The sequence below is a fragment of the Pseudophryne corroboree genome, chromosome 7 (assembly GCF_028390025.1).
Source record: "Pseudophryne corroboree isolate aPseCor3 chromosome 7, aPseCor3.hap2, whole genome shotgun sequence".
Taxonomy (NCBI): Eukaryota; Metazoa; Chordata; class Amphibia; order Anura; family Myobatrachidae; genus Pseudophryne; species Pseudophryne corroboree.
Genome location: NC_086450.1, coordinates 74,148,088 through 74,175,396, shown reverse-complemented (window position 1 = coordinate 74,175,396; position 27,309 = coordinate 74,148,088). Strand labels below are relative to the sequence as shown.

General features: G+C 45.3%; 1 protein-coding gene across 1 annotated transcript; it reads right to left on the bottom strand.

The window, feature by feature from the left end:
- Positions 1–319: 319 nt before the first annotated feature.
- FRZB (frizzled related protein) lies at positions 320–26,961 on the bottom strand. The gene is made up of 6 exons (XM_063933320.1): positions 26,226–26,961; positions 19,497–19,556; positions 7,452–7,517; positions 5,856–6,060; positions 4,676–4,739; positions 320–2,533 (listed from the first exon to the last, which is right to left on the bottom strand). Exons 1-6 carry the CDS (start codon positions 26,683–26,685, stop codon positions 2,438–2,440), a joined length of 951 nt encoding a protein of 316 aa, XP_063789390.1. The 5' UTR covers positions 26,686–26,961; the 3' UTR covers positions 320–2,437.
- Positions 26,962–27,309: the final 348 nt, after the last annotated feature.

Genomic DNA, 27,309 nt, shown 5'->3' with positions numbered 1-27,309 from the left:
CGTCATCTGTCATATTTCAAGGACAGCCTGTAAAATTAGTTACAAACTGATTGGTTGGTACTTTACACTTTATCTCTCTCCAGGACTTGGTACATCTACCGCCAAGTGACAAAGCCTGTAAAATATAAAAGCGGACAAGAACCATCTCAGCGTTTGGCAAATGAAGATATGTACTGTATATAAAAACTGATGAACCTGAATGTCTGTTTTAAACCTTTCTTTATATAGGTAACAAAATCACAGCATGAAAAAATATCCCATCTGGACTAAATAAATCTTTTATAAAATGCAACAACAACAAAACAATTAGCAACTAAAATATTTTCCACATTTTTTTATTTACACCAGTAAATTTCATCTTATTAAACATCTTGTTGCCTCTACTTTGTTTTTGTCATTTACACGGTATGGATACCCCTGGTTAAATTATTTAACTTGTATTAGCATTAGTGGGACATAGCAAGCTACAGTCATGTGATGCCCTCAGGCTAGGTTGCTCTGCTGCTGCGGATGACCTCTGGTAATTTGAGATAAATAATGATGGTGCTTTTCATCTTCTTTAGGGGTATGTAAGGCCACTTTGACATTCTCTTTTGGTATGCTGCCTTGCACCGTATTCACTGGGAGGAAAGGTCAGCTTCACTGGTTGTGAAAATTAAATCTATATAATAATTCTCTAACGTCTGTCCCGTCTCCTACATGCATGTGCAGTGAGAGCCGAGGCATCAGCCGCCCCTCCAGTTTCTCCCACTCTAGACTGATGGGACAGACTAGAGCAGGAGATGAGGGATACGGTTAACATCCCGGCGCTGTGGATGACGGCAGTCAGGCGACCAACGCCAGAATCCAGACACCACTTGGAATCCCGGTGCCGGAACCCTGACAGACAGCATCCTGTAGGTAAGTATTGGGGTGAGGGTTAAGATTGGGGGGGAAGGGGGTAGGGTTATACACCACAGGGAGGGTTAGCCGTAGCCGCCACCCTGTGTCCTTAGTCCTAACCGGCAACCCTTGGGATTAGCCATAGCCAACACCCCGTGTCCTTAGCCCTAGCCACTACCCTAGGTGGGTTAGGGGAGGGAGCAGGGGAGGGGTAAATTAATAACCCCATCCCCTGTCGGCATTCTAAAATTTGGGATGCCGCAGTCGGCATGTGACTGCCGGCATCCCAACTGTCGGTAAAACGTATCACACCCAGCAGGGAGGAGGACCCACCAGGGGATACTTATGCAGCTGCAGGAGCAGGGGGTTGGGTGGGGCAGAGTGGGACAGATAGAGCAGTGGAGCGGTACAGAGAGGGGGCGGGCAGTACAGAGCAGGTGGCAGGACACAGAGGAGCAGGGGATAGTGGGGGGTGGGCTGGAACAGAGTATATGTGTGGTGGGGGTGGGCAGAGCAGCAGGTACACTGAAGTGACCCGGGCTCCTTTACTAGTATATTATATGGCTCACCATGACAATCACTTTAAACAACTTTTAGCATCCATGATCTGTGCAGCAACTGTAGAGTGTTATGGTCATTATATTGATAACTGGTGAAGCTATTTTCCTTTGCAGTAAATACAGAGTAGGGTGTCATCCCACAGAAGGCTGTTACATCGTCAGTAGGTGCCCTAATGTAAACAAGAAAAGCTACGTCCATGTGAGTAAGAAAGTCACTGAACATTAACGCATGAAGGGACTGATGCAGAGATGAACGCAAGTCAGCCGTAATGGCTTCAGTATTGCGCGCATGGAGCTAAATGCGCATTATTGACCGCTATGAAGAGTTGCAGTTGGACCACTCCTATCCGTACTGTTAGCTGCATAGTCATCATCATTATCCGTGCTCACTTAGAAACATAAGAGTTGACGGCAGATAAGAACCACTTGGCCCATCCAGTCTGCAACTATTTTTAATCATTTAGGTAATCTCAACCCTTTAGTGCCAAAGATCCATCTGCAGAATTACGCCCGCATTTCTGGCTACATGTTCTCATTGAACTTAGACTACGCGCAAGCGCCCTATTATCACTCAAGTTCAACCCTGCTGCTTCAATCAGAGATGTGGCTGGGTTGCATACAGCTCAACATCGCCCACGGTTGTGTATGCTAAGCTCCGGAAAATGCGCAGAGCGGAGGCACGCAAGAGCCGACCGCAAAACTCTCTTGCGTTCAAATAATCATCAGCCCCTAATTCTCGCAGATTCACAGGGCTGCAAACTGCTTAGAAAAAAAGACAATTATGATATCGCTAGAAGTGGAATAAAACTATTGCTTAGTAATCCGTGCAAATATAAAAGAGGGGGAAAAAACTACAATCAACTACAAGATCTTGTAGTAAACAATAGGTTATAACGTGCAATAGTGCAATTTCTTCTTTGCTGCTCCAACAATGCATATCTTTGCATAAAAGTCCACAAAGTTTTATTTATATATATATATATCATTCCATTAGTCTAGCTATGCATTTGTCTTGAGTTGCTGTTTTTATTGGCATTCTGTGCAACAGGAGATTTGATTTTTCGAGGACGTCGGAGCTTCTGATCCCAGCGCTGCAAAATGCAAGAGAGAACAAGTTTAAATGAACAAAAACAGATGGATTGTTACACAATGATAAGAAACATTAGAAGGAACAATCTGTTGGGAAACACCAAGACCTCAGCTCCATGAAGAGGGGTGTGATATTGTTTATTGGGCTGTGGAAAGAGAGCACAGCTTATCGTACCTGCTCACCAGTTCTCGCACAGAGCGGTCTATTCATGAAGCAGTGAAAAGTGTGGAGAAGTGAGCCAGTGGAGAAGTTGCCCATGGCAACCAATCAGCATTGACGTAACAGTTATAATTTGCATACTATACAATTGTACGGAGCAGCTGATTTGTTACCATGGGCAACTTCTCCACAGGCTCACTTCTCCACTCTTTTCACTGCTTCATGAATAGACAATTGAATTATTAAATTTTTATTACATTTTTTTTTTAAAGCACTAAGCTATTTTTAGCTAAACTAATTCGTTATTTAAGTAGGGGTAGCAGATATTCTCCACTTAATTCTTAGGGCACTGTTAACGTTTGATCAAAACAAAGAAAACCCCTTTATTAGGGAACACTGCGTTTAGCAGTGCCTGGTGTGGTAAGGTTACTCCTACTTGACAGGTGGAATGACTGCTGCATGACCACAAGGGCATCTATTGCAAATACTGGATATTAAATCAATCCATGTATAAGTTGTGTACAGAGAACCCTACTCTCACAAGAACAGCGTCATAACCTCGTCTATTAGGGTAGATTCAATGAACCCCTAACCAGACAATAGGGCCCCATCACAGAAGGAGTCCATATGCAAGTGACCAAACACATATTCACTAATTGGGACATATATTGCAACACCTATTTTGAATTAAGCTGTTTCAGGGAATAAGATGAAATGAGTGTAAGCTCAACTTATCAGCCTTACACAGCGCTGTTTAACATCTATACCAGTGGTTCCCAAAGTCAGTACTCACGACACCCTAACAGTCTAGGTTTTAAGGATATACATGGTTCTGCACATCTGCTTTAGGGGCAGATGTACAAAACAAAGGAAAAGAAAGAAGACTCTTGGTTGGTGCACTCTTAGGAAAACAGACATATGTCAATGTATATTACATACATTGACATGTCTGTTTTCCTAAGAGTGCACCAACCAAGAGTCTTCTTTCTTTTCCTTTGTTTTGTATCTCTAAGCTACTACTGACTTTTGGTGCACCACCAGCAATCTGAATGTATTAGCAATCCATAATATAATTTGTGAACGCTGGTTAAGTTTATCACTTATATCCAACCCTGACTGGTGCGGAGTCATCCCCCATTTCCTTAGGGGCAGATGTATTAACCTGGAGAAGTGATAAAGCCGTGATAAGTGCAAGGTGATAACGCACCAGCCAATCATTATAGATTTGAAAAATGACAGTTAGGAGCTGTTTGGCTGGTGCGTTATCACCTCACACTTATCACTGCTTCATCACTTCTCCAGGCTTAATACATCTGCCCCTTAATTAGTACCTTATTCATTTTGATAAAACCATCTGTATGTGATCATAGATATCCTTAAAACCTGGACTGTTAGGGATGCCATGAGGACCGCGTTTGGAAACCACTGATCTATACCATGCTAAATTTACACTTGTCTGATTGTTGATAAATTAGGGTTGCAGGACACTCACAAAAAATATTTGATACTTGTCAGAATTACAAAGTGAGTTGATATCACTGAATGTAAAATGCTGTTCTCACCCTAGCTGGCCAATAATCACAGACATCCTCCGATGAGCACACCAGCAAGGGAGGTGATAAGGAGTCTATAAAAGAACACCTTCTAACTATTGGCGGATCAGACTGATACATCAGGCACATCGCCTAGTGTGTATCCGCTCTGCCGCTGACGATGCTCGCTCAGCAACACCCTCCATCAACCCTGCATGCAGGACCAACGGAAGACACCGCTAGAGAGGGCCATGCTGCCGAATGCAGTATGACCTCCGCTGCAGCTCTGTCACTGACAGCATCGGCAAGTGTGTACGCACATTTCCGATGCCGGCTCCCCCGCCGGGTGCCGCCGCTACCGATGTCGCTGGGTACACACATCTTCTAGTGTGTACCCAACTTAAACAACTTCTCTCACACTAAAAGCCACCAGCCCATGTCCGTGGTCTTACCATAACTTTTTTTGCAAGACGATCCCTCCATTTCTCAGCAAGCGACCCTTCCACCAGCAGAAGTCTGTGTTTAAAAAATAAAAAAAAAGATTTTTTTTATTTAAATTGTTTAATTGCTCTGTGCTGAGATCACAGCTAAACTCATGAACGCATTTGTCTGTATGCTGTATAAGCCGCGCAGTCCTCTCTTGAAGGCTACTTTGGGGATCTGCTGTTTAGTGAAACCCTGAATTAATGAAATCAGGTTACTAAAGGGAATACTAACAAACCATACAAGATTCTTATATTTCTTATGTACAGATCCATTTATATATTAAGTATCATCACAGCTCATACCTGCTGCCATTTTATATGTGCATTCTATTAGCATTTATCTGACACTAGCAAACCACTGTTTCTTGCCGGCCTGATCAAACTTGTAGGCAAACACGATTATTTCGCAGATGAGTGATTAGCGGTTGACTGCAAAACAAAAAATCTTCCTCTAATGGGCATAGCCATGTGCACTGCAGGGGGGTGCAGATATAACATGTGCAGAGAGAGTTAGATTTGGGTGGGGTGTGTGCAATCTGAAATCTAATTTGCAGTGTGAAAATAAAGCAGCCAGTATTTACCCTGCACAGAAACAATATAACCCACCCAAATCTAACTCTCTCTGCACATGTTATATCTGCCCCACCTGCAGTGCACATGGTTTTGCCCATTAGAGGAAAATGTTGTTTTGCAATCAACTTTGAATTAGGCCCATAAGACGCAGTGCTCATGTACAGCAGTGGTCTTACGACGGCGGTGGCGGAGAGGATTTATTTGCAAAGTGATTGACGGGCGGGGACCGTTTGGGGGAGGTAACGAGGGAGTGGCAGCTAAAACTCAGGTGTGTCATGAACGTTTTTGGGGTACGTCTCAGCCTGCGTCTTTGAATCCTGTACTTAGCGTGCGTTTGTACTATTGCTGAGTTGTGTCTTTTGCACTTTCCCATTCTTTCTGAACATATCTTCTATATTTTGCATTTACAAATTAAAAGTCTTTTTAAGAAATAGAGGGGTCCGTATGGGGAAATCGGGTACATCTGCTCCTAACTGCGCTGCTGATCTGTATATTTTGCTCATCGGTGCTGAAATGAATGTAGATGAATTAGCTTTACCACATTCCTAAACCATCACAGAGACAGACTAAGTACCTGGTGCGTTCTTTATCTTCATATCCCATAATGATATATTCCTCATTGACCACGAGATGTGGGCACAGACAGCCGGAGTTTGTGTAAAGAGTCACTGTGTCTTTAGGAATGTTCACAAGGGAAGACTTGAGAATCTCCTTTACCTCCACAACGGCGGTGGCGTCGTGACATCTGACCTTCACATCTCTCACCTTTGCACGAATCACTAAGGTGGAGGATAGATAGAACATTGCACAGCACGTGAGAATTAGGCAGACCTGTCATTCATAGGTGACAACTGAACATTCTGGAATTCTACTAATGATGTATCTGATACAGAGCTAAGTCATTCTTTTGTGTGTTTTTTTCTTCTCCCTTAAGATTCTATTGCTGTTAAACTGAATTCAGGTAATTCAACTTGATACTAAAATGTTCATATACTTGCAAGAGGGAGATATGATTTGTGCCAGACAATGCACAAGGGGCCTTATTCAGAGATGTGCACAACCTAATGGTTTATGTACATCTCTGAAGTTAGTTGAACTGTCCAGATGGGTCTATTTACTAAGCCTTAGATGGAGATAAAGTACCAGCCATTCAGCTCCTGTCATTTTTTCAAACCCAGCCTGTGACATGGCAGTTAGGAGCTGAATTGCTGGTATTTTATCTCATGGCTTAGTAAATAGACCCCCAAGTCCTGCGTTGTATGACCCAGTGCTGCTGCAGACCTCAGGTGAGTGTGACAGTCTACAGCTGTTTGGGGTGGGTGGGGAGGGGGCATTGGCGGAGAGCATTTTACAAAACGGATGAGTGTCAGCTGCGGCAGCATGAAAGAACTGCCCATCCTGAGTAACGCAGCAGCAGATCACAAAAGCATGCAGTGGGTGTCTTTCTATTACAGCGCCTCCGGCTGCTTTCGCTGATTTTAGCGCCAGCCACGGCATAACAAAGATGTAACAAAGATGTACAAGTACCGCAAGCTCCTGTGGTCAGTGTATCGCTTCTTGCAGTGTTTAGGCGTACGCATAAGACATAACGCTTGAAAAAAAAGGACACTTGACGCTGCTAAGTAGCAAGAACTCTAGCCTGGAGCACAAGTGTATGCGGACACATCTGTATGTATATACTGTCAGTACTTGTGCAGTACTACAGAGAGCAGTTCAACAGCATTTCTCCTTACTACATGGTATTATCTTGTCTATAGGGGAGTACCCTGTGCTTGCCAATGCAAAAATGGCATTAATGTGCACGGACTCATGAGGCAGGGAATCTGAGGTTCTTTCCTAATTGTTGCAGTTCTTCAAGAAACAGTTGTGTCCTCGTATACTACTGCTGCAATTGCGCCCAACATTTCTTCTCAGCGCCCGTGTGACTTGGCTTGCGCTTAGTTTCTTTTTCCATCTCTGTATGCTTGAATGCGTGTCTTAATCGTAATCGGATACCACAAAAGTCTGCAATGATTCATTTGGTGTGCAACACTTGTAAATCTGTGTGCGACTGAGTCTTGCAACTTGCAATTGCCTGTATGGGACGTCCAATAAGTAGGGTCATACATATGGCAAGAGTAATATCTTATAATACTGGAGAGTAGACACTAAAATAGGATTTCCAGCTTACCATAGTTGTAATTGTTCTTGAGATATGTCTTTTGTGAAGCTTTCATAGGCTTACATCTACAATGATCTATAACAAAAAAAAAGTAAACAAAAAAATAACATTAATTAAAAGACATGAAAGCAAAGTGACATTTATTAGACTACACAGGTGTCCAGAAATGATCCATAATAGAAGGCTAGTTTATTTCTTACCTACCTAAAGCCCATCAACCAATCTATAGGAATGTCATAAACATCAGTGATGAAAAAACATCGTTCTAGCCATCACAAATTAATCAACTAACCCAGTGGAGGCATTTTACTAAAAACAAAACAAAACTAACAAAAAAAGTGCAAATGTGCAGTGGCAGTAACCAATAGCAACCAATCAGAAGTCAACTTTCATCAGGCGAGACAACAGAATCAAAAGTATATTGGTTGCCATGGATCACTACACACTTCAGCTGAGTTACTAAGCAACCCTCAGTGTTACTACAATATTTACTCTTTAATACATAATAATGAGATGTTTCCAATTTGCATTAAATATTTAAATATGTATTATATTAATAAATACATCTTATAGAAGTGCTATTTGAGAACTCTACAGTAGTCTATCCAGTTATTTTATTCTCTTAATGAGATTTGTTTTTAAGATGGCATTAAGTCCCTTTAATTAGCATAAATAGGAAATGATGACTACTGTATAATACAATGCTAATTATTTTTATTTGCAAGCATTTCTCTACTTACTTTTACGAAAGCAGAACTGGGACTCTCAACTAAAAATAGCACTTTAATAATATTAACAAAGAATAAATTGTATACAATTCAAATTAGGATGGATTTAAAAAAATATATATATTTAAAGGGATTTGCTGATATTATTACGTACATTAAGGGTACTGGAAACATACTTGCACGCATAAAAGGGACCAGAAGCATATTTATACACATTTTTGTTATACATAGATGTCTAATAGACCTGCTATACAAGAAGCAGCCCATCAAAGCGCCGTCAATAGTTCTTGTGTACGGTATTGTGGGCCTAATTCTGAGTTGATCGCAGCATCAAATTTATTAGCAATTGGGCAAAACCATGTGCACTGCAGGGGGGACAGATATAACATGTGCAGAGAGAGTTAGATTTGGGTGGGTTATTTTGTTTCTGTGCAGGGTAAATACTGGCTGCTTTATTTTTACACTGCAATTTAGATTTCAGTTTGAATACACCCCACCCACAACTCTCTCTGCACATGTTATAGCTGCCCCTCCTGCAGTGCACATGGTTCTGCCCAACTGCTAACAAATATGCTGCTGCGATCAACTCAGAATTAGGCCCTGTGTTCCTCCAGACATTCTGCCAATATGTGTGCATGGTTCCAAGAGAAAATCACGTTGTGTTTTGCTCTACTAAACATTCCAGGGCAGCAGTAAAGTTATCTGTTAAGCTGGCTCTAATCAGGAAATTTGGGATTTGCAGCCCACTGCACCCATCAATTCAGTCTCTAAAGTGAAAATAAAACCTGTACTAAACAAAATCCTGTTTCAAACAGCCAGTATGTACTCATATATACATATAAGTATTTTATTTTTCAGTAAATAAATATTGTACTGTTTAGAATTATTTTAGAAGTCAAGAGACGACACATCATCTACAGCAGGCCTGGCCAACCTGTGGCTCTCCAGCTGTTGTAAAACTACAAGTCCCATCATGCTTTGCCACAGTTTTGCTATTACGGAAGGCTCAAACTGTGGCAGGGCATGCTGGGATGTGTAGTTTCACAACATCTGGAGAGCCACAGGTTGGCCAGGCCTGATCTACAGGGTGCCTTGCTGTCAGTGGTGTATCTATAATGGGTGCAGTGTGTGGGGTGCACACCGCACACACTGCACCCATTTCTTCTGTATACTTACCTTTCTGGTGTCCGGGTGTGGGTCCCTTCCTCTCCCGAGTCCCGTAGCCAGCAGCTGCAGCAGTGCTGTTAGCGCACTGTCTGAGCACTAGAGACTGTGGCACAGTGCCAGAGTCTACAGCGCATGCACAGGTCTCCGGAAAAATGGCCGCCGCGCTATTTTTTCCGGAGACTTGCACATACGGTGTAGACTCTGGCACTGTGCTAGAGTCTCCAGTGCTCAGACAGAGCGCTAACAGTGCTGCTGCCAGCTACGGGACGGGAGAGGGGGGGGGGGCCACACCCGGAGACTGAACACAGGTGCCCTCCTCTCTAGATACACCCCTGCTTGCTGTTCTGAATTAAGGCGGGATGTACTAACCTCCGCCGCCGCGTTAATTGCCGTTTTCACTGAGATCTGAGTCACCGCTGGCCGTCTGCGCATGGGCACTTTGTAACAGCTTTCAGATCATGCCCAGAAAGCTGTGACAAAGTGCGCATGCGCAAACGGCCAGGGGAAGCGCAGCACAGACCGAGCGCAACGGCAATAGGAGAACTCTGTGGCCGCGGCGGTGATGAGGAGGGAGAACAAAAGCAGGCAGGGAGCAAAGGGGTAGCGGCAGGCAGCGGAGCGGTGACTCAGATCACAGTGAAAATGGCAATTAGCGCGGCGGCGGAGGATAGTACATCCCGCCCTTATTATCCTTTATTTATATAGCGCTACAAGGGATCCGCAGAGCTCAATTACATAAACAAGTCACCAAAACAAGAAAATAGTGACTTCCAGTTCAAGACAATATAGGACAAGTACAGGGTATAGAAACACAGCTGTGTCAGCAGACGACACTGACATAAGTATCAGGGCGGCAGAAAACCGAGGGATTTGGTGCCGTTGAAGTTAGTATGGAATAGAAGATAGTGCCAACAGCACCTTCCGCCACTACTAGAGCCCTAAAGCTATGATGGAGACCCTGGCTAGCAGCAATTTACAGCAACATTTTTACTCTTTCTGCCATTCTGCACCTGCAATCCTGCAAAAGGTGCTGTGATAAGGAGATCAGTATGAAATACCTACAATCAAAATCCTGACGATCAAAATCCCGACAACAATTGACCGACGGACAAAATCCTGACAAGGGCAAAATACAGACAAGGTCAAAATACAAACATTTAAAATACCAACAAGGTTAAAATACTGACATTTAAAATGTCGACAGGTCAAAAAGTCGACAAGAGGCTTTTTTTAATTGTTTTTGTGTATGTCGACATAGGTCAACATGAACACCGTATGAGTGTGCCGCATCCCCTCGCATGGCTCGCGCTTCGGGCACACTATTATATTCCCCCTCCAGGTCCACTGGAGTGGTAAAGTATGAACAAGTTGGTTGCAATGAAAACATCATGAAAAACCTGTCGACATTTTAAATGTCGGTATTATGACCTTGTCAGTATTTTAAATCTCGGTATTTTGACCATGTCGGTATTTTGTCCGTCGGTCATTGGTTGTCGGTATTTTGACCGTCTGGGATTTTGATTGTAGGTAAATTGACCGCATCCCGTGATAAGAGCTCTCATGTGTCTAACACCCATTTTCTACCGTGAGTGGTTTATTCAGAGTTGCACGCAGGTGTGGTTTGCGAACAGATCTGCGCATAAGCTGGAGCCGGGAGCACACATCTATGAGTATGAGTTGTGCATACGCAGAGATCAGTGTGATTTCAGATAGATCACCTGCACCAAGGATAGGCTGGGGAAAGTAAACCCTTATAGTAATGACGGCTACTTCTATAAGTGGGTGAATAGGTGCTTCCGGGAAAGATCTGCATTTATTTCTGTGCACGCAATGCAGCCGTACTATGAGTCGGGCCCGAGACTCAGAATACTAATTTTCTCACTATTCCAGCTCCTGGTGAACAGAAGGATATTATAATTTACGTAAAGTGAATGCGCAGAGTATCTGCAGACTGGCTCTTATTAAATGCGCTTTACTTTTTCTTAATCCATATTCTTGTAGATGGGTATGTGACTGTGTATACTATGCATAAATGAAGAATAAAATCTATTTGAGAAATTAAGGTGGTACTCCCCCCCCCCCCCATCCCCCATTAATATCCTGATCTTGTACCTGTCTGGATATCCCACAATCAATCTATCTATCTATCTATCTATCTATCTATCTATCTATCTATCTTAAAAGACTAATGATGCTCCTCACCTATATGGGGAGAATTCAAGTGTTTTGCGCGCTGGCGGCCACTAGATGGTACCAAACGAATTCAACTGTTGCTCCATTCGGGCGTGCCCAGCTGCCGGTACGGCTTGCAGCCCCACAAACTGGTGAGCTGAAATGAGGGAAAAGTGACCCGGTTGAGCGCACAAACTGAACTTTTCGAGTCACGCCCCCTCCGTTGGTCAGGATTAGCTGCTTTACGCAGCTAAACCTGACCTCTCTGGGCACAATAAGCGTTCAACATGATCTTACTGTTATTTTGTTCTGTTGACGGTTATCTATAAGGTTAACCTGTCTGTAAGAAGTTAAAAAAAAAAGGAACGGCTTTAAAAATGGATGTGCTGACTGACCTTGAAAAACAGAAAAACAAGCAAATGAAGAAACCCTGTCTTCATACAGTCTATTCATTATGCAATATTAGAGTTGTAAGAAAGCTGTGTCTTATGGAGAATATTTGTATATGGCAGCAGTGTGGTATTTGGAGAAAGGCAAGAAGAGGCTGGAATCTAATATATCAGGTGCCCTGCACTTTGACCCTCAAATATCAGCTGTCGGTGAGCACACTTTGTACAAAAGGACTACTAAACATAATAATTAAATAGTCACAAATGAACCTTCAAAAGTTCTTGTGTGTTAACTGGTAAGCAATGCTTTCTGCTTAGGCATATGACCCATGGGCTGAGCGGTATTGGGATTCCGGCATCGGTCATATGACTGCCGAGATCCCGTCCACCGGGATGCCAAACATATCCCAACCCATGCCACCATTAAAAATAGGGTTGGCAATGCAAGTAATCTATTATAACTAACAATTTGTAATGGTGGCATATTCCAGTGTGGGAAGTATAAAACATTAATATTACACATATTATACATCGCTTTACAAAGACTATTTGGCCAATCACAAACGCCCCTGCCAGGGATGGACTGGGGCCAGAATTTGGCACTGGGGCGCACGCATGGCGGAGGGGGGCGCCTGGGCACTGTGGTATGCCGCGAGTCAGGGGGCACGCCCCTCATATGTTGAAATGCACGCAGATACGCGTGGACACAGCGCATGGGGCGTGCCATGAGTCAGAGGGGTGTGGACTCGCGGCACCCCCCCATTTTTATTAGAAACAGGTACTTAGGGCGGCGGGGGGTGGCGGGGGGGGGGGGGGGCAGGAACAGAGAGCCAGGAGCTGCTCTGTGACCGGACCACCTGCCCAAGTGCCAGATGGGCAGTCTGGCCCTGGCCCTTGCCCAAGTGGGGCTTTTAATGTTCTGTCCCTACCACATTTGTGCTCACTAGGGTTCATTTTTGTCAGAAGTCAATTAACCTACCAGTATGTTTTTGGATTGTGGGAGGAAACTGGTGTACCCAGAGGAACCCTATGCAAGCACATGTAGAACATACAAACTCAACACAGATATGGCCTTGGTGGGAATCGAACCCGAGACCTCAGAGCTTTGAGGCAGCAGTGCTAACCATTAAAGCAGAGGTGGGGAACCTCCGGCCCGCGGGCCATATAAGGCCCGCGAAGCCGTTTGCTCCGGCCCACCCGCTTCTCTCAATGAGACACGCCGCCGATCAGTCCGGCGGCAGCGTGTCTCAGCTGTCAGAACAGGGAGGAGAGCGTGGCTGTCGGGTGGGAGCGGCGGCGTGTAGGACTTGAAACCAGCCGCCGGTTCGTGAGCCAATCAGAGCTCGCGGACCGGCAGCCAATCAGGAGCCGCGGCTGCCGGTCCGCGAGCTCTGATTGGCTCTCGAACCGGCGGCTGGTTTCAAGTCCTACACGCCGCCACCCAACATAGCCGCACTCTCCTCCGTGTCCTGCCGAAAGGAGCGGTAAGCAGCACGGGGGGGGGGGGCATCTGTATGCCTGGCACTGTGGGGGGCATCTGTATACCTGGCACTGTGGGGGCATCTGTATACCTGGCACTGTGGGGACATCTGTATACCTGGCACTGTGAGGGGCATTTGTATACCTGGTACTGTGGGGGCATCTGTATACCTGGCACTGTGGGGGCATCTGTATACCTGGCACTGTGGGGACATCTGTATACCTGGCACTGTGAGGGGCATTTGTATACCTGGCACTGTGGGGACATCTGTATACCTGGCACTGTGGGGGCATCTGTATACCTGGCACTGTGGGGGCAATTGTATACCTGGCACTGTGGGGGCAATTGTGGATCTGGCACTGCACTACTGGGGGCATATGTGTATCACGTCCCATTTTAACTGGCCACACCCATTTTTTTGGCGTGCAGACCTACTGGGGGGCAGGGTAATTTTTTAAGTTGAGAATTTTTGTATGGCCCCCAAAGGATTTTATAAATATCCAAATGGCCCTCGGTAGAAAAAAGGTTCCCCACCCCTGCATTACAGCAACCGTCTGTCCTGTCTAGTAGTTTTTTAAAAACTGTGAGACATTTAAGATTTTATTAACGTATTCAATTTCACTGTAAATTGTAACTGATTAAGCTTGGAACTTCCATTATCCAAATCATGAATGTTTTCCAGGTGAGTGCATGACAATACCTACCCTACAAGACAACATTACTAATTTAACAAAAATATTGTCTGCAGCTTGAAGGTAAAGCTCACATGTTTAAATGGGTGTGGTATGGCTGACCGATGGTCTCCTGACCGCCGGTCAGCATACTGACGCCGGGATCCTGGCAGGGAGTGGCGAGTGCAGCAAGCCCCTTGCGCCACGCTGCAGTCTCGGTGGCGACCTGCGGTCGCCGGGAGTTCTATTCCCACTGTATGGGTGTCTTGGACACCCACGAGTGGAAATAGTCCCTGTTGGTCGGTATGCCGACCGTCGGGATAGTGAGGGGACGGGATTTTGGGGGAGGTCATGTGACCGTCAGTCTGCTGACTGCCGGTCACATGAATACCACTCGTTTAAATCACCTCTTTATCCACCTCCACGCCAACCTTAGCCAATCTCAGCCGCATGTAAGGATCAAGGTTTGACCTAGTCAGCTTTCGGTCTCATACACAATATGAGTCTTACGTATCCTCATCAGCAACATGTAACTAGTTATCTATATGGTTAACCTGTCTGTAAGAAAGGAACGGCAATACAAGTTACCGGGGCATTTACCAGGTATACATCATTTACAGGAATACTGCTGATGCGTCTCAAGTTGTAGTGGAAGAGTTTTACATTTTTCACACTGAAAGGCTCCCTTGGTCCAAACATATCTGGGCACTGTTCACTGACATTTCTATGCCAAATGCCCAAAAATGGTTACAATATTTAACGTACAAGTATGTAGAAATGAATGAACAAAGACAGCATTATAAAGACAAAAAAAAAAGTTTATTTTGGATGAAAAATGTAACCTTGGTTCTCTGCTGGTCTGGATTTCAGACCACTTCCTGCGGCATCAGGAAAATTGCAGTTCTCAGGTTTGGGGAGACGTCATCTAAATTACATGTCAGGGCCTGCTCTGTTCTGACCTTCAGGAGTTCTGCGATATCAGTTATGTCTCACATTTGCTATTTAAATATTATTTTAAATATTTTATTGCTACACGAGGAAGTAATTATATGATGGGGGGGTTTCACTTGAAGTGGAAGTCACTCATCTGTCCGTATTAAGGCACCGGCTGTTACAGACGCAGGAAATCATACCACAAGCAGATTAGAGAATTGATGGAATACATACGTTTTACCGGCAGACGGGATGCCGGCTGTCAGTATACCGACAGCGGCATTCATTCTGCCACAATCCCGTCAGTGAGTCCCCTTGCACGCTTTGGGCCCGGTTATATTCCCACTCGATTGGTGGCGTAGGCCCCCCAAGCTAGTGGGAATACCCAGAGGTGGTTGGGATTCTGGGCGTCGGTATTTCACTGGCTGTCGAGATTCTGGTGCGTCTCCTGACGGTATTTTAACTGCATCCCAAATTGATAACTCTATAACAGTAGAGTGGGAAATAACTACTAATAACTATTTGTTTACAATTTACTGACTCTTAAAGCGGCAATCAGTTTCCTTAAGACGACTATAGCCTGGTAGGTTCCCAAATTACAACAATGATCAGAGACATCTGAAGAACCTCAAATCTACTAGAGAAACTGGTAATTTAATCCCAGGACGTGGTTCTTACAAAAAGATTAGATTTCCCTTTAATTAGAGAGAGCTGCGTAACACGATCCATGTCAGACACCCAATTACGGCCCGCTATGACAATGAGATTAGGAGAGGAGGGGATTACACTGTGCCAGCGTTTTATTTGGAGAAGTGAATAAATATAGAGATAGAGGTAATAGGATACATTTACATAAGCTCAGACCCAAGGATGTAAATCACCAAATTATAATTACACATTATGTTTGGGAAATGCCATAAATAAACAAATGGGTCAAAGGGAAAACAATATATATACCTGAATATATTCTTATGTACACCTCCAGCTCAGCTTTTGCATACTATTATACATACCTGTGCGTAAAACTTTCTATAGTAGCATATTATAGTATAATTGTGCTTATGAATGTTATTTTAGATTATTTTTACCCCCAATGGCTAACCTACACCTCCCAACGGGTTTTCTGCCGGCACTGCCAGCTGCCGGGATTCCGACATCGGTATCCTGAACACCGGGATCCCGACAGATGGCAACTTAAATGTATACCCACCCAACATTTATGTTTCATGTATCAGGAGAGAGTGCGTGGCACAGCAGTGCTTGCCAAATCACACTGGGCGCACGTCATGCCCCCAGGGAGAGTGCCCAGTGCTTCTGAAAAGCTGGGCTGCCTCCATCCCTCCTTTACTCACCTAAAAACACTCTATTAGACTATTCGACTAGATATACATTAGAAAGATTGCTGCTTATGGTCAGGACGCTCTAGAGTGCATTCATCCGCATAGGAACATTACTCGAAGCTCCGAAACTAGGGATTATTGACGCTTTAGCCAACAAAACTCATATAAATTTACTGAAATCCAAGTGGTCAGGTGGAACACAGAACTGAACTGTGTTCCCAAGGAGTTCTTACTCCTCGAGTGTAGCATAATCTGGAACCATGCAAAAAACACCCTGCATGAAATCAGTCGGTGAAGATTTAAAGAATTAGGGATAGATATAAACCTGACATGTTTTGAGCTTCGGTGGACCTTTTGTCATAGGGGGTTGGGTACAGGATCCCGGCAGTCAGGACTTGACTGTTTGAAATGCCAACAGGGGTGCAGGAGGAAGCTAAGTCTAATTCTCTCCCTCCTCCTAACCCTCCCTCCCTGCAGCCTAAGCCTAACCCTCGGTTCCCGCAGCCTAACCTTAACTTCCCCTCCCCGCAGCCTAAACCTAACCCTCCCCCACACAACCTAAACCTAACCCTCCACCACACAACCTAAACCTAACCCTCCCCCACACAACCTAAACCTAACCCTCCACCACACAACCTAAACCTAACCCTCCACCACACAACCTAAACCTAACCCTCCACCTAACCCTCCCCCCACACAACCTAAACCTAACCCTCCCCCACACAACCTAAACCTAACCCTCCCCCACACAACCTAAACCTAACCCTCCCCCACACAACCTAAACCTAACCCTCCCCCACACAACCTAAACCTAACCCTCCCCCACACAACCTAAACCTAACCCTACCCCACACAGCCTAAACCTAACCCTACCCCACACAGCCTAAACCTAACCCTCCCCCACACAGCCTAAACCTAACCCTCTCCCACACAGCCTAACCCTAACCCTCCTCCTCCCGCATCCTAACCCTAAGCTCTCCGGGATACATACGTTCGGGATCCTGCTGGCGGGATGCCGGAATTGGTATTCTGACAGGTGTCAGGATTCCGGCACCGGCATTCTGACTGGTGGGATTCCAAGCGCTGGGTTCCCAACTACACCCCGTCATAGGTACCAATGAGTAAAATCTATGACTATGCAGCCAATGTGGTGTTGAACGCAGCAAAGAGCCTCATCCTTCCGCATGCTATGCCTCTTATACATAAAATATGACTTGCAGCAGTTCTGCTGTCCAGCACTACTTTCTTCATGCAACATAAGGAGCAATACTGATCACAAATCATTTACTATGTATGCTGGACGGACTATGAACATAGAAGGACCGATTAAGAGGTGCATGCTAACTGCACGCAACGCCGATGTTTGCACACTTGAGCGGCTATTTGCTATTGCGCATGCGCACAATATTCTGGAAACCCCTACAGTGCATGTGCTACCTGAGTGCACAAACAAATACGCCATTGCGTGCAGGAGAACTGGTAACAGAATTCAAGAGGCAAAGCAATGGGCATCCCTGAGCAGTAGCCTATAGAACTTGCAGAAAAAAAATCTGTCTCACCGGTTAGCAATGGGAGTGTCAGGGGCGGGTCACTGCAAGCAGGCTGCGTTCATAGACGCACAGCACCTCCCACAGAAGCGGAGAGACTGCACCCGCCAAGGGTTGGTGCATGTGTCAATGGTGGATGCAATGATGTGCCGATGGTGAACTGTCTAGAACAGTGGTGGGGAACCTTGGCACACATACTAGCATGCCCTGCAACAGTTTTAGCATAGCCAAGGAGCAAAACTGTTGCAGGGCATGCTGGGATGTGTAGTACAGCAACTGCTGGAGTGCCACGGTTCCCAATCACTGATCTAGAACCACCACCGGTTCTACTGTGTCCAGGTGCACAGAATATGGGTGTCTCAGTGCTTGCACTTTCCGGCACACGCTAGTGCACAAGGAGTAGACTGAAACCAGCATTTGCATATTATCACAGCTACATCTCCGGTAACAGACAGAATCAGGCCCGGAGTGCGCTATGTATTATGCGTGTGCAATATATTTTTAAATATTGCTTAGCCTCTCTTCACAGGGATCAATTGTACAATTTTTAGTTACCGTATATACTCGATTATAAGCCGACTTTTTCAGCACGTTTTTTTGTGCTGAAAAAGCCACCTCGGCTTATAATCGAGTCAGCGTTAGGAGGGACACGGAGAGCGCAGCGCGCGGCTCTCCTGTGTCCCTCCTGCATCTCCGGCGGTGTGTGTGTTAAAGGAAGTGCACGAACCGGCACTTCCTTTAAGACACGCCGCTGCCGCCGGAGACGCAGGAGGGACACAGGAGAGCCGCGCACTGCGCTCTCCGTGTCCCTCCTTCAGAAGACAGCGCGGGAGCGACGGAGGGTAAGTATCTAGCACTGTGGGGCATATCTGGCACTGTGGGGCACATCTGGCACTGTGGGGCATATCAGGCACATCTGGCACTGTGGGGCATATCTGGCACTGTGGGGCATATCTGACACATCTAGCACTGTGGGGCATATCTAGCACTGTGGGGCATATCTGGCACATCTGGCACTGTGGGGCATATCTGGCACTGTGGGGCATATCTGGCACTGTGGGGCATATCTGGCACATCTGGCACTGTGGGGCATATCTGGCACTGTGGGGCATATCTGGCACTGTGGGGGCATATCTGGCAGTATGAGGGCATATCTGGCACTGAGGGCTGTGTACGGCTAGAGCTGCATTTCCCACCCTAGGCTTATACTCGAGTCAATAAGTTTTCCCAGGTTTTTGGGGTAAAATTAGGTGCCTCGGCTTATATTCGGGTCGACTTATACTCGAGTATATACGGTACATTTTACCAGCTGACCCATTTCACTAAACTGGTGGAAACACTGAATAAGGATGACAAGTTATACACAAAGACATATATATATTTGTGATAAACCTGAATTAAACAGCTGCTGATCAATAGTGTTATCTGTTTGACAGAATAGGTAACTCAAGAGATCATCTAAATGCTGAATCAGAGGCCTGTGAACAACACCTATTCTTAATGGCTTAGCATGCGTCTCTGAGAGCTAATTTTACGATAATCAATTCACTGAAAACTCTAAACACACTGATGTAACAAAGCAGAGATATTCGTAAACTACTATAGTAAAGTGAAAGTATAAACTCACCACTCGCGGCTCCACCGCATTTCCCATTGTTGGAGTCGACGGGGAAGTCTGGCATCGATTCTTAAAACAAACACACATAAAAAAAACGTTAAGTATTATAAAGCTCACTTAAAGCATTAAATATGTATACAGTTTTGAAACAAATATTGAGTACACACGAACGCTACGATGCACATTATAATGGTGCACGCTCAGCAAAGATCTCACAGCAGAATTGCTTACATATAGCTGGCTCTGGAAGTGTTATTATAATCTAGGATGCACCATGTGAGAGTTTGTGTAACGCAATCAGCATCTGGGGCCCACGGAGCTCATAAAAAGTTTTTCTTTTTATCCTAGAATGTAAAGTATTATGTAAAGGTATTATGCATCATCGCACAGGTAGACTGTGTCATTCGGCAAGAACGTCCATCTTTACCAGGGTAAGGGGTAAGGTGGCCAAATTTGACAGATTTGTTTATCAAGCCAAGCCACTAAATCCATATTAATAGGGTCACAGAATCTGATCAGGTTAATCGCTGACTGCTGGTCTCTTTGGGCCCACACGCATGGTAATTTCTAAGCAATTTGGCTTAAAACAATTAATCCTTCTGGCATTATTATTCCATACATGGACAGATTTAGCCCTGTATCCCCACAATCTCATGGAAGTACCTGCAATCTGATATTCTTCAGTCTACTACCGATCTAAATGGCAAGCAGGTCCGTAACTACTGGTTGGCCAGGAGTGCACTTAACAGGGGACACCCTGCTCAGTCACCCATAAACTTTAACCACTGAGTGCCTCCCGGCTGGCCAATGCTATGGAATGCTCTCAACTAAATACCCCAGGCTTGCCTTTTGCTCCAAGCTCTTGGCTCCACCAAAGAACCTCCATGATGTTGTGGCCAGATGTGCAGCGCATGATGTCGCAAAATAGCTGACCAAAAATTTTAGTTAGTCAAGTCTTTCCCTCTGCCAGGAGTGAGCAGAGCCCCATCACATCACTGCCCCCTTCACGTTGGTGCCAGTCCCGGTGCCGCCAAACCATCAAAGCAGTTATAACTTCATCCCCCACCACCTCACATACCACAATTTACTGCCCACTGCCCCCCACCCCACCCATGCCAGCCATAATGACAAAAAAAAAAAAACACACCTGGCCAGTGGCCTAGCACAGCTCTCATGCAGGGCAGCCTGCTCTGCCGTTCCCCAGAGCAAGTGGGACCCCTAGTAGGCATGTGCCCCATGTGCTTAGTGGGAAATCCACCACTGCCAGCTAACTTATACTGTCACCTCCTTGGCAATAACACAGTCACCTCTTCCTTTCTAAATATAGTAAATTCTATACTAAGCCTTGGGGGATAGTTACATATGTGCATTACATGTCACAGATATGTAACATGTTTCTTTCGTCAGGACTTTCAACTCTTTTCCAAAGTTAAAATGTTAGAAAAGGGGATATATTTGCAAACCATTTATTAATAAACTAAACTAAACAAATGTCACATTTTGTAAAGAAAAGCACTAAGGGGAGATTTATCAAAGCTTGGAGAAAGCACAGTGGAGAAAGATAAAGTACCAACCAATCATCTCCTAATTGTCATTTTTCAAACAGAGCCGCAAAATGGCAGTTAGAAGCTGTTTGGTTGGTATTTTATCTCTCTCCTATATTTGATATATTTCGCCCTAAAGCGCCCCATACTTTATAACCATAATGCCCGATTTCATCCGATTTCGGCCCGATATATCGGGTGAAATCGGGCATTTTGGAGGTGTTTCTGATCCGATCCAATCGATGCGTGTTCCCGTGAGCATCGTATCGGATCCTCCAGATTGAACGTGCTGCACTCGTGATATGTCGGACCCCGCAGGCATGGCTGGAATGGCCCAAGATATATCGTATGAAAAAGGACAGCATACGATGTATCTTGGGCTATACTGCCGCCCGGGAGGCTGCCAGGGTGATCGCCTGCGACATGTCAGACGGACATGTCGCAGTAGTGTATGGGGCCCTTAAGACATGAACAACAGATGTTCCTCTGATATGAGTAAAAGAGGTGATACAAAATAAACTTGGTTATTCTATGTTCTAAAAGTAAATGTTTAATATGCATACAATCAGTTACAGTAATTCTGAGCAAATCTTATTCACTGCAGTAATGTTTCTGCTTGTTAGTATTTCACTAGTTTAGTTAGGTCATCTTAGGGCTGTTTTTAGGGCCGGACAAGCTATGCAATCGCACGGGGTGCCGCAGCCACTGTATGCAGCTGTACTACATGCAGACTGTCCCTGCCAAAATGGCCGCTGCCTGAGGGGAGACATGCTAGTCGTCCTACTTGACATCTAGTAACAGGGAATGGATACAGACGATCACAGCGTTACCTGGAAGTGCCGGTATTGCGCTGAGATGCCGGTGGCCAGGAGAAGGGTGGGAGATGCAGGCACCAACACCTGACAATGAGCAGACACTTTAAAAGTAAGTAGCCTGTGGCTGTGCTGCTATGTGTGCCACAATTTGCAAGGGGAATTAGTATTACTGTGTATATTATGGTGTCAGGTGCATAATGTTTAAGGAGCATTACTGTGTGGGGCATATGATGCTGTCAGGAGCATAACTGTGGGGCATAATGTGTAAGGGGCATTACTGTGTGGGGCATATTAAGGTGTCAGGGGCATAACTGTGGGGCATAATGTGTAAGGGGCATTACTGTGTGGGGCATATGATGCTGTCAGGAGCATAACTGTGGGGCATAATGTGTAAGGGGCATTACTGTGTGGGGCATATTAAGGTGTCAGGGGCATAACTGTGGGGCATAATGTGTAAGGGGCATTACTGTGTGGGGCATATGATGCTGTCAGGAGCATAACTGTGGGGCATAATGTGTAAGGGGCATTACTGTGTGGGGCATATTAAGGTGTCAGGGGCATAACTGTGGGGCATAATGTGTAAGGGGCATTACTGTGTGGGGCATATGAAGCTGTCAGGAGCATAACTGTGGGGCATAATGTGTAAGGGGCATTACTGTGTGGGGCATATTAAGGTGTCAGGGTCATAACTGTGGGGCATAATGTGTAAGGGGCATTACTGTGTGGGGCATATTAAGGTGTCAGGGGCATAACTGTGGGGCATAATGTGTAAAGGGCTTTACTGTGCGGGGCATATTAAGGTGTCAGGGGCATAACTGTGGGGGCATAATATGTAAGGGGCATTACTATGTGGGGCATATTAAGGTGTCAGGGGCATAACTGTGGGGCATAATGTGTAAGAAGCATTACTGTGAGGTGCATATTAAGGTGTCAGGGACATACTGTGTAAGAGGCATTATTGTGTGGGCTATGATATAGTATCAGGGGCACAACTGGGGTGTAAGGTAGTCTTTTCCTGCAAGGCCAGTCAGATCCCTCCCAGCACCCCCTGTGTCAGCCAACGCATGCGCAGAAGGTGACCCGGGGCATAAACCTGGGAGTCCTTTTGTCGCAAAGGACAGCTCTTGTCGGGAGAGCTGTCCTTTGTGATTTTTCTTCAAGCATATGCCATTAACAAACACCACTATGCTTGTGATGAGTGGTGGGATACACTGCATGCAAAAGTGATGCTTGATGCACTGCGCCCATTGTACCAACCAATCTGCTCCTATTGGTCATGTTTCAAATACAGCCTGTAAAATGACGGAATTTGATTGGTTGGTACTTTATCTCTCTCCAAGCTTTGATAAATCTCCCCCTCGTGGCTCAAAACTACAAATCTGCATTAACACTAAAAGCACTAAAAGATAACCTGCAGTAGACAGATACATCTAATTGCTCCCTGGCTGCAGGAGGTTTGGTGCAGATTTGCACCACTGGGCAATATGTAACCCTCATTGTAATTGTAGACAATATAATACTGCTTTTAAACCTAAATGCAGAGCCGCACCCGAGATTTGTACATGGCTCCTTCCCGGATGCGGCACGGCAAGACCCCTTTCAGACAAGCGGCCTGACCCGGCAATATGCAGGGTTGATGATGACACCGATGACGCGTGTAGAGGCAGCGTTTGGAGATCAGATGATCTCCAAACGCCGCCTCTTTCTATGCAATGAACGGGTGCCGAGTCGCTTCGACCCGTGACCCGGGTCCTTCCCGGGACCAACCTGGCATGCTAGCCGGGTTGGATTCCCATGTCACAGGATCCGGGTAAACCCTTTTTACACTGAGCCGCTCCCGGGTTATCACGGTAATAACCCGGGTTTTTAGCGGCAGTGTAAAGGGGCTATTACATTGTTACATCACTCAAAACATATCACCGGCATGCAACTATAAATGATATAGAAGGCTAAGACGGCTGAATTAAGAGCAAATACCTCTGATCCGGGAGTTTTGTCTCTTACCTCAATACAATTTGTAACACTGAAAATCCCCCATTTAAGTTCCAGCCAAGTAAATGTGACCTTCCCGGAGTTCTTCTATTCTATTCATAGAATCTCTGGAACAACGCACACAAAGGCTCTTGGCTGACACAGTGAATTAGGCTAAATTACCCATCAGAAGTAATTATGCAACAACTGTTTGCCAGACTACTGACAATGTGTAAAGAAACTTCCCATTAGGGTCCAAAAGAAAAGTTTCAATAACCTTTAGCATCCATAATGGACATCTTTACTTAATGTCCACCCTGGCTACTCCGGAATCCCATGGAATAAAGCTGGCACCGCTACTACAGACACGTAATCACTGCATTAAATGGGACATAATGTGGAATTCGGTGTATAGTTCCCGATTATCTGTCTGTGACAGTTCATGAATGAATGCAGCTCATCGGGAACGTAAACCATCATCTCCTGATCAGATGTCACATTTATATATAACACCTTTACGTATTACACAATTATGTATTGCCCTGTGCTGATTAGGTGCCGGAATATTGTAATACTGAATTCTGGGACCATTGGGATGACTGATGCTCCGCTTGCATCTTCTGAAGGAACCCTGCTATCATACAACTGAGGAGAAACTCATTCAATATCTGACACTTTCCATCCGCCATTAGCAATTTGAGGATTTAGCATTGTGGCAATAGCTTGATAATAGTAACTGGTTTCACAAATGTACAAGATGCATATACTTAAACGGAATAATCCATGTAGAGTCTACAGAAGCTGGTATGGGACTTCGGACACCCCCCACCGAGCAGTAATATAAACTGTGCATCGTTCTTCTATTTCAGTACCTTAAATTTGGCTTCTGGTCCCAGATGAGATTGAGGGTCAGATGTCTTAAGGCTGGAGAAGTGATAAAGTAGAAGGTGATAACGCAACAGCTCCTGTCATTTTTCAAACCCAGCCTGTAACTCGGCAGGAGCTGATTGGCTGGTGTGTTATCACCCTCCACTTTATCTCTTCTCCAGGCTTAATACATCTCCCCCTCAGTTTGAAAAATGTTGTTTAACTAGATATTTCTACAGTTGCAGTCTAAATGGAACATTAATGCGGTGATACTGGCACACCTGTAGCAATTCAAGGAAGGTTCCTGGAATATTTTCATTATTATATAACATGAGTACTATAATATACACTGTTATTCATAATAAATTATAGTGCTTTTAGGTTGTTTTTATTATTATAATATACATATAGTAGCAGTATATTCTATTGCGCTTTACAATTGAGAGCAAAACAGTAATAAAACAAGACTGGGTAATAGCAGACAAAGGGCCAAATGTCACAGAATTAAGGATTCTGAAATTGCAGACATTTCCTAGCATAATAGGCAAACATAAAGAGGAAAGGTTTAGTAAGGCAAAATCAGGTTGTTTTTGTTTTTCTAAACATTACCCCTTTAAATTTGCCTGCTAGCTTGACGAAATCTCGCAATCCCGCAGCCTATGACATTTGGATGAAAGAGGGAGGAGGGCCCTGCTCGTGAGCCATTTCCTATCTGTCATATGTACTAAGTTGGGTACACACTGGAGCGATACGGACCAACATGCCGTTTCCGGCCAAATAGGAACGACATATGAACCGGATTGTTCAATGTGTATGGCTAATCTGCGCACTCCTGCGGCCGTTAGCAATATCTTCCGGTCGGCCATGCTGCATGGCGTCGTACAGTGTAATGAAGAACGGCCGCCATATCATCCAAATACACATCAATCCGGTGTGTGCACAGCTTAAGTCTCAATCTAGCGCAGATTCTTTTTATGTTTTTATTGTTTATTGCTCACTGTCTACCCCTTCTGTGTCACTCCGGTCTGTTATCCCCTCACCTTTTAGATTGTAAGCTCGCAAGAGCAGGGACTTCTTTCCTCATGTGCCTTTCCTTTTCTTACTTACACTGACTATCTTATACTCCATACTCCCTTTGATGGCATCTAACCCCGGGTTTTCTATAGCTGTCCTATATTGTCTTGTACTGTAAGTGCTGTTTTCTTGTTTGCTCATTTGATTATGTACTGTGTAATGGGCGCTGTGGATCCCTTGTGGCACCATATAAATAAAGGATAATAATAATGGGGTTTTTTTTTGGTTTTTTTTACTGCACAGAAGTTTACATGGATCAGCGGCTGAGACTGACTATACCATATCATTTTATTAACCATTTCATGGCCTCTAGGTACACTCTTGGTGCCTTTTAATTAAAAGAGACGAAGAAGAAGAAAAAGAAAAAGAAGAAGAATGTTATATAATGTAATACAGAGGATGTGCAGTAACTATGTAGTCATGACCTAGGAATAGTTTTGGGTCTTCTCATTTAATGCAGCACTCACCAGTCCCTTGCTCCACAGTGATGATAGCCTCTGGGGAGATGCAGACCCCTCGGTCGTACACCGGCAGCTCCTCGCACACCAGGCTCTCCGGCCACGAATGCCGGTACTTGATGAGGATCGGCTCGCAGCCGGCCCGGGCGCGCTCGCAGACAGACTTGCAGGGCTTGATCGGCTCGTGCTGGAAGTCAATGGTGCAGATCGGCGCGTACATGGCGCACAGGAAGAACAGCAGGTCCTGGCTGCACTTGGTGTCCAGCAGGCTCTCAAACTGCTCGATGGCCAGGATGGCATTGGCCTGGGTGCTGTGGTGCAGGTGGTTGGGCATCTTGGTCATGTTCCAGGGCATAGACTTGCACATGGGGATCCTTACAGGCTCGCAGGAGGCACACTGAGTCCCGGACAAGGTCATTAACAGCCCCAGGGTGACCCAGAAGACATCGGAACTCCCAGGAGGGGACATCTCACCAATGTTCTGCTGGTTACTCTGTGGCCAGGGTGTCTTTCCCCAAAAGTGCGAGAAAGAAAAAAATAAATCGGAGTTTTAAGCAGAAGTGGAAGTATCTGCCCAGGCAGTACAAAGTATCAGGAGAGCAGGGGAAGGTGCAGATAGGGATGGGGTAAGGGCAGGAGTCCCTGTGGGTGCAGCTGGGCAGGCGATCACTGGCACACAACACCAGGTACCAGGTGCAGCAAATACATGAGTGCTCAGACTGCAGAGTCTGAGATAAATGCGTGTCTCCTTGTCACTCCTCTCTCCCCTCCTCCCAGCGGTCCCCAGCCCTCCCCCTGTCTGGGTGCTGAAGGGGGGCTGCTCTCCCACAATAGATGCTAAATTCTGCGCAACTCCCAGGCTGACACCTAAACTTCCCAATCATTACTCTAATCAGGCTCTGCTCCCATTTACACTAAAGCAGGCTCTGCACAGTATCTGGTCCCATATACACTAAAGCAGGCTCTGCACAGTGTCTGGTCCCATACACTAAAGCAGGCTCTGCACAGTGTCTGGTCCCATATACACTAAAGCAGGCTCTGCACAGTATCTGGTCCCATATACACTAAAGCAGGCTCTGCACAGTATCCGATC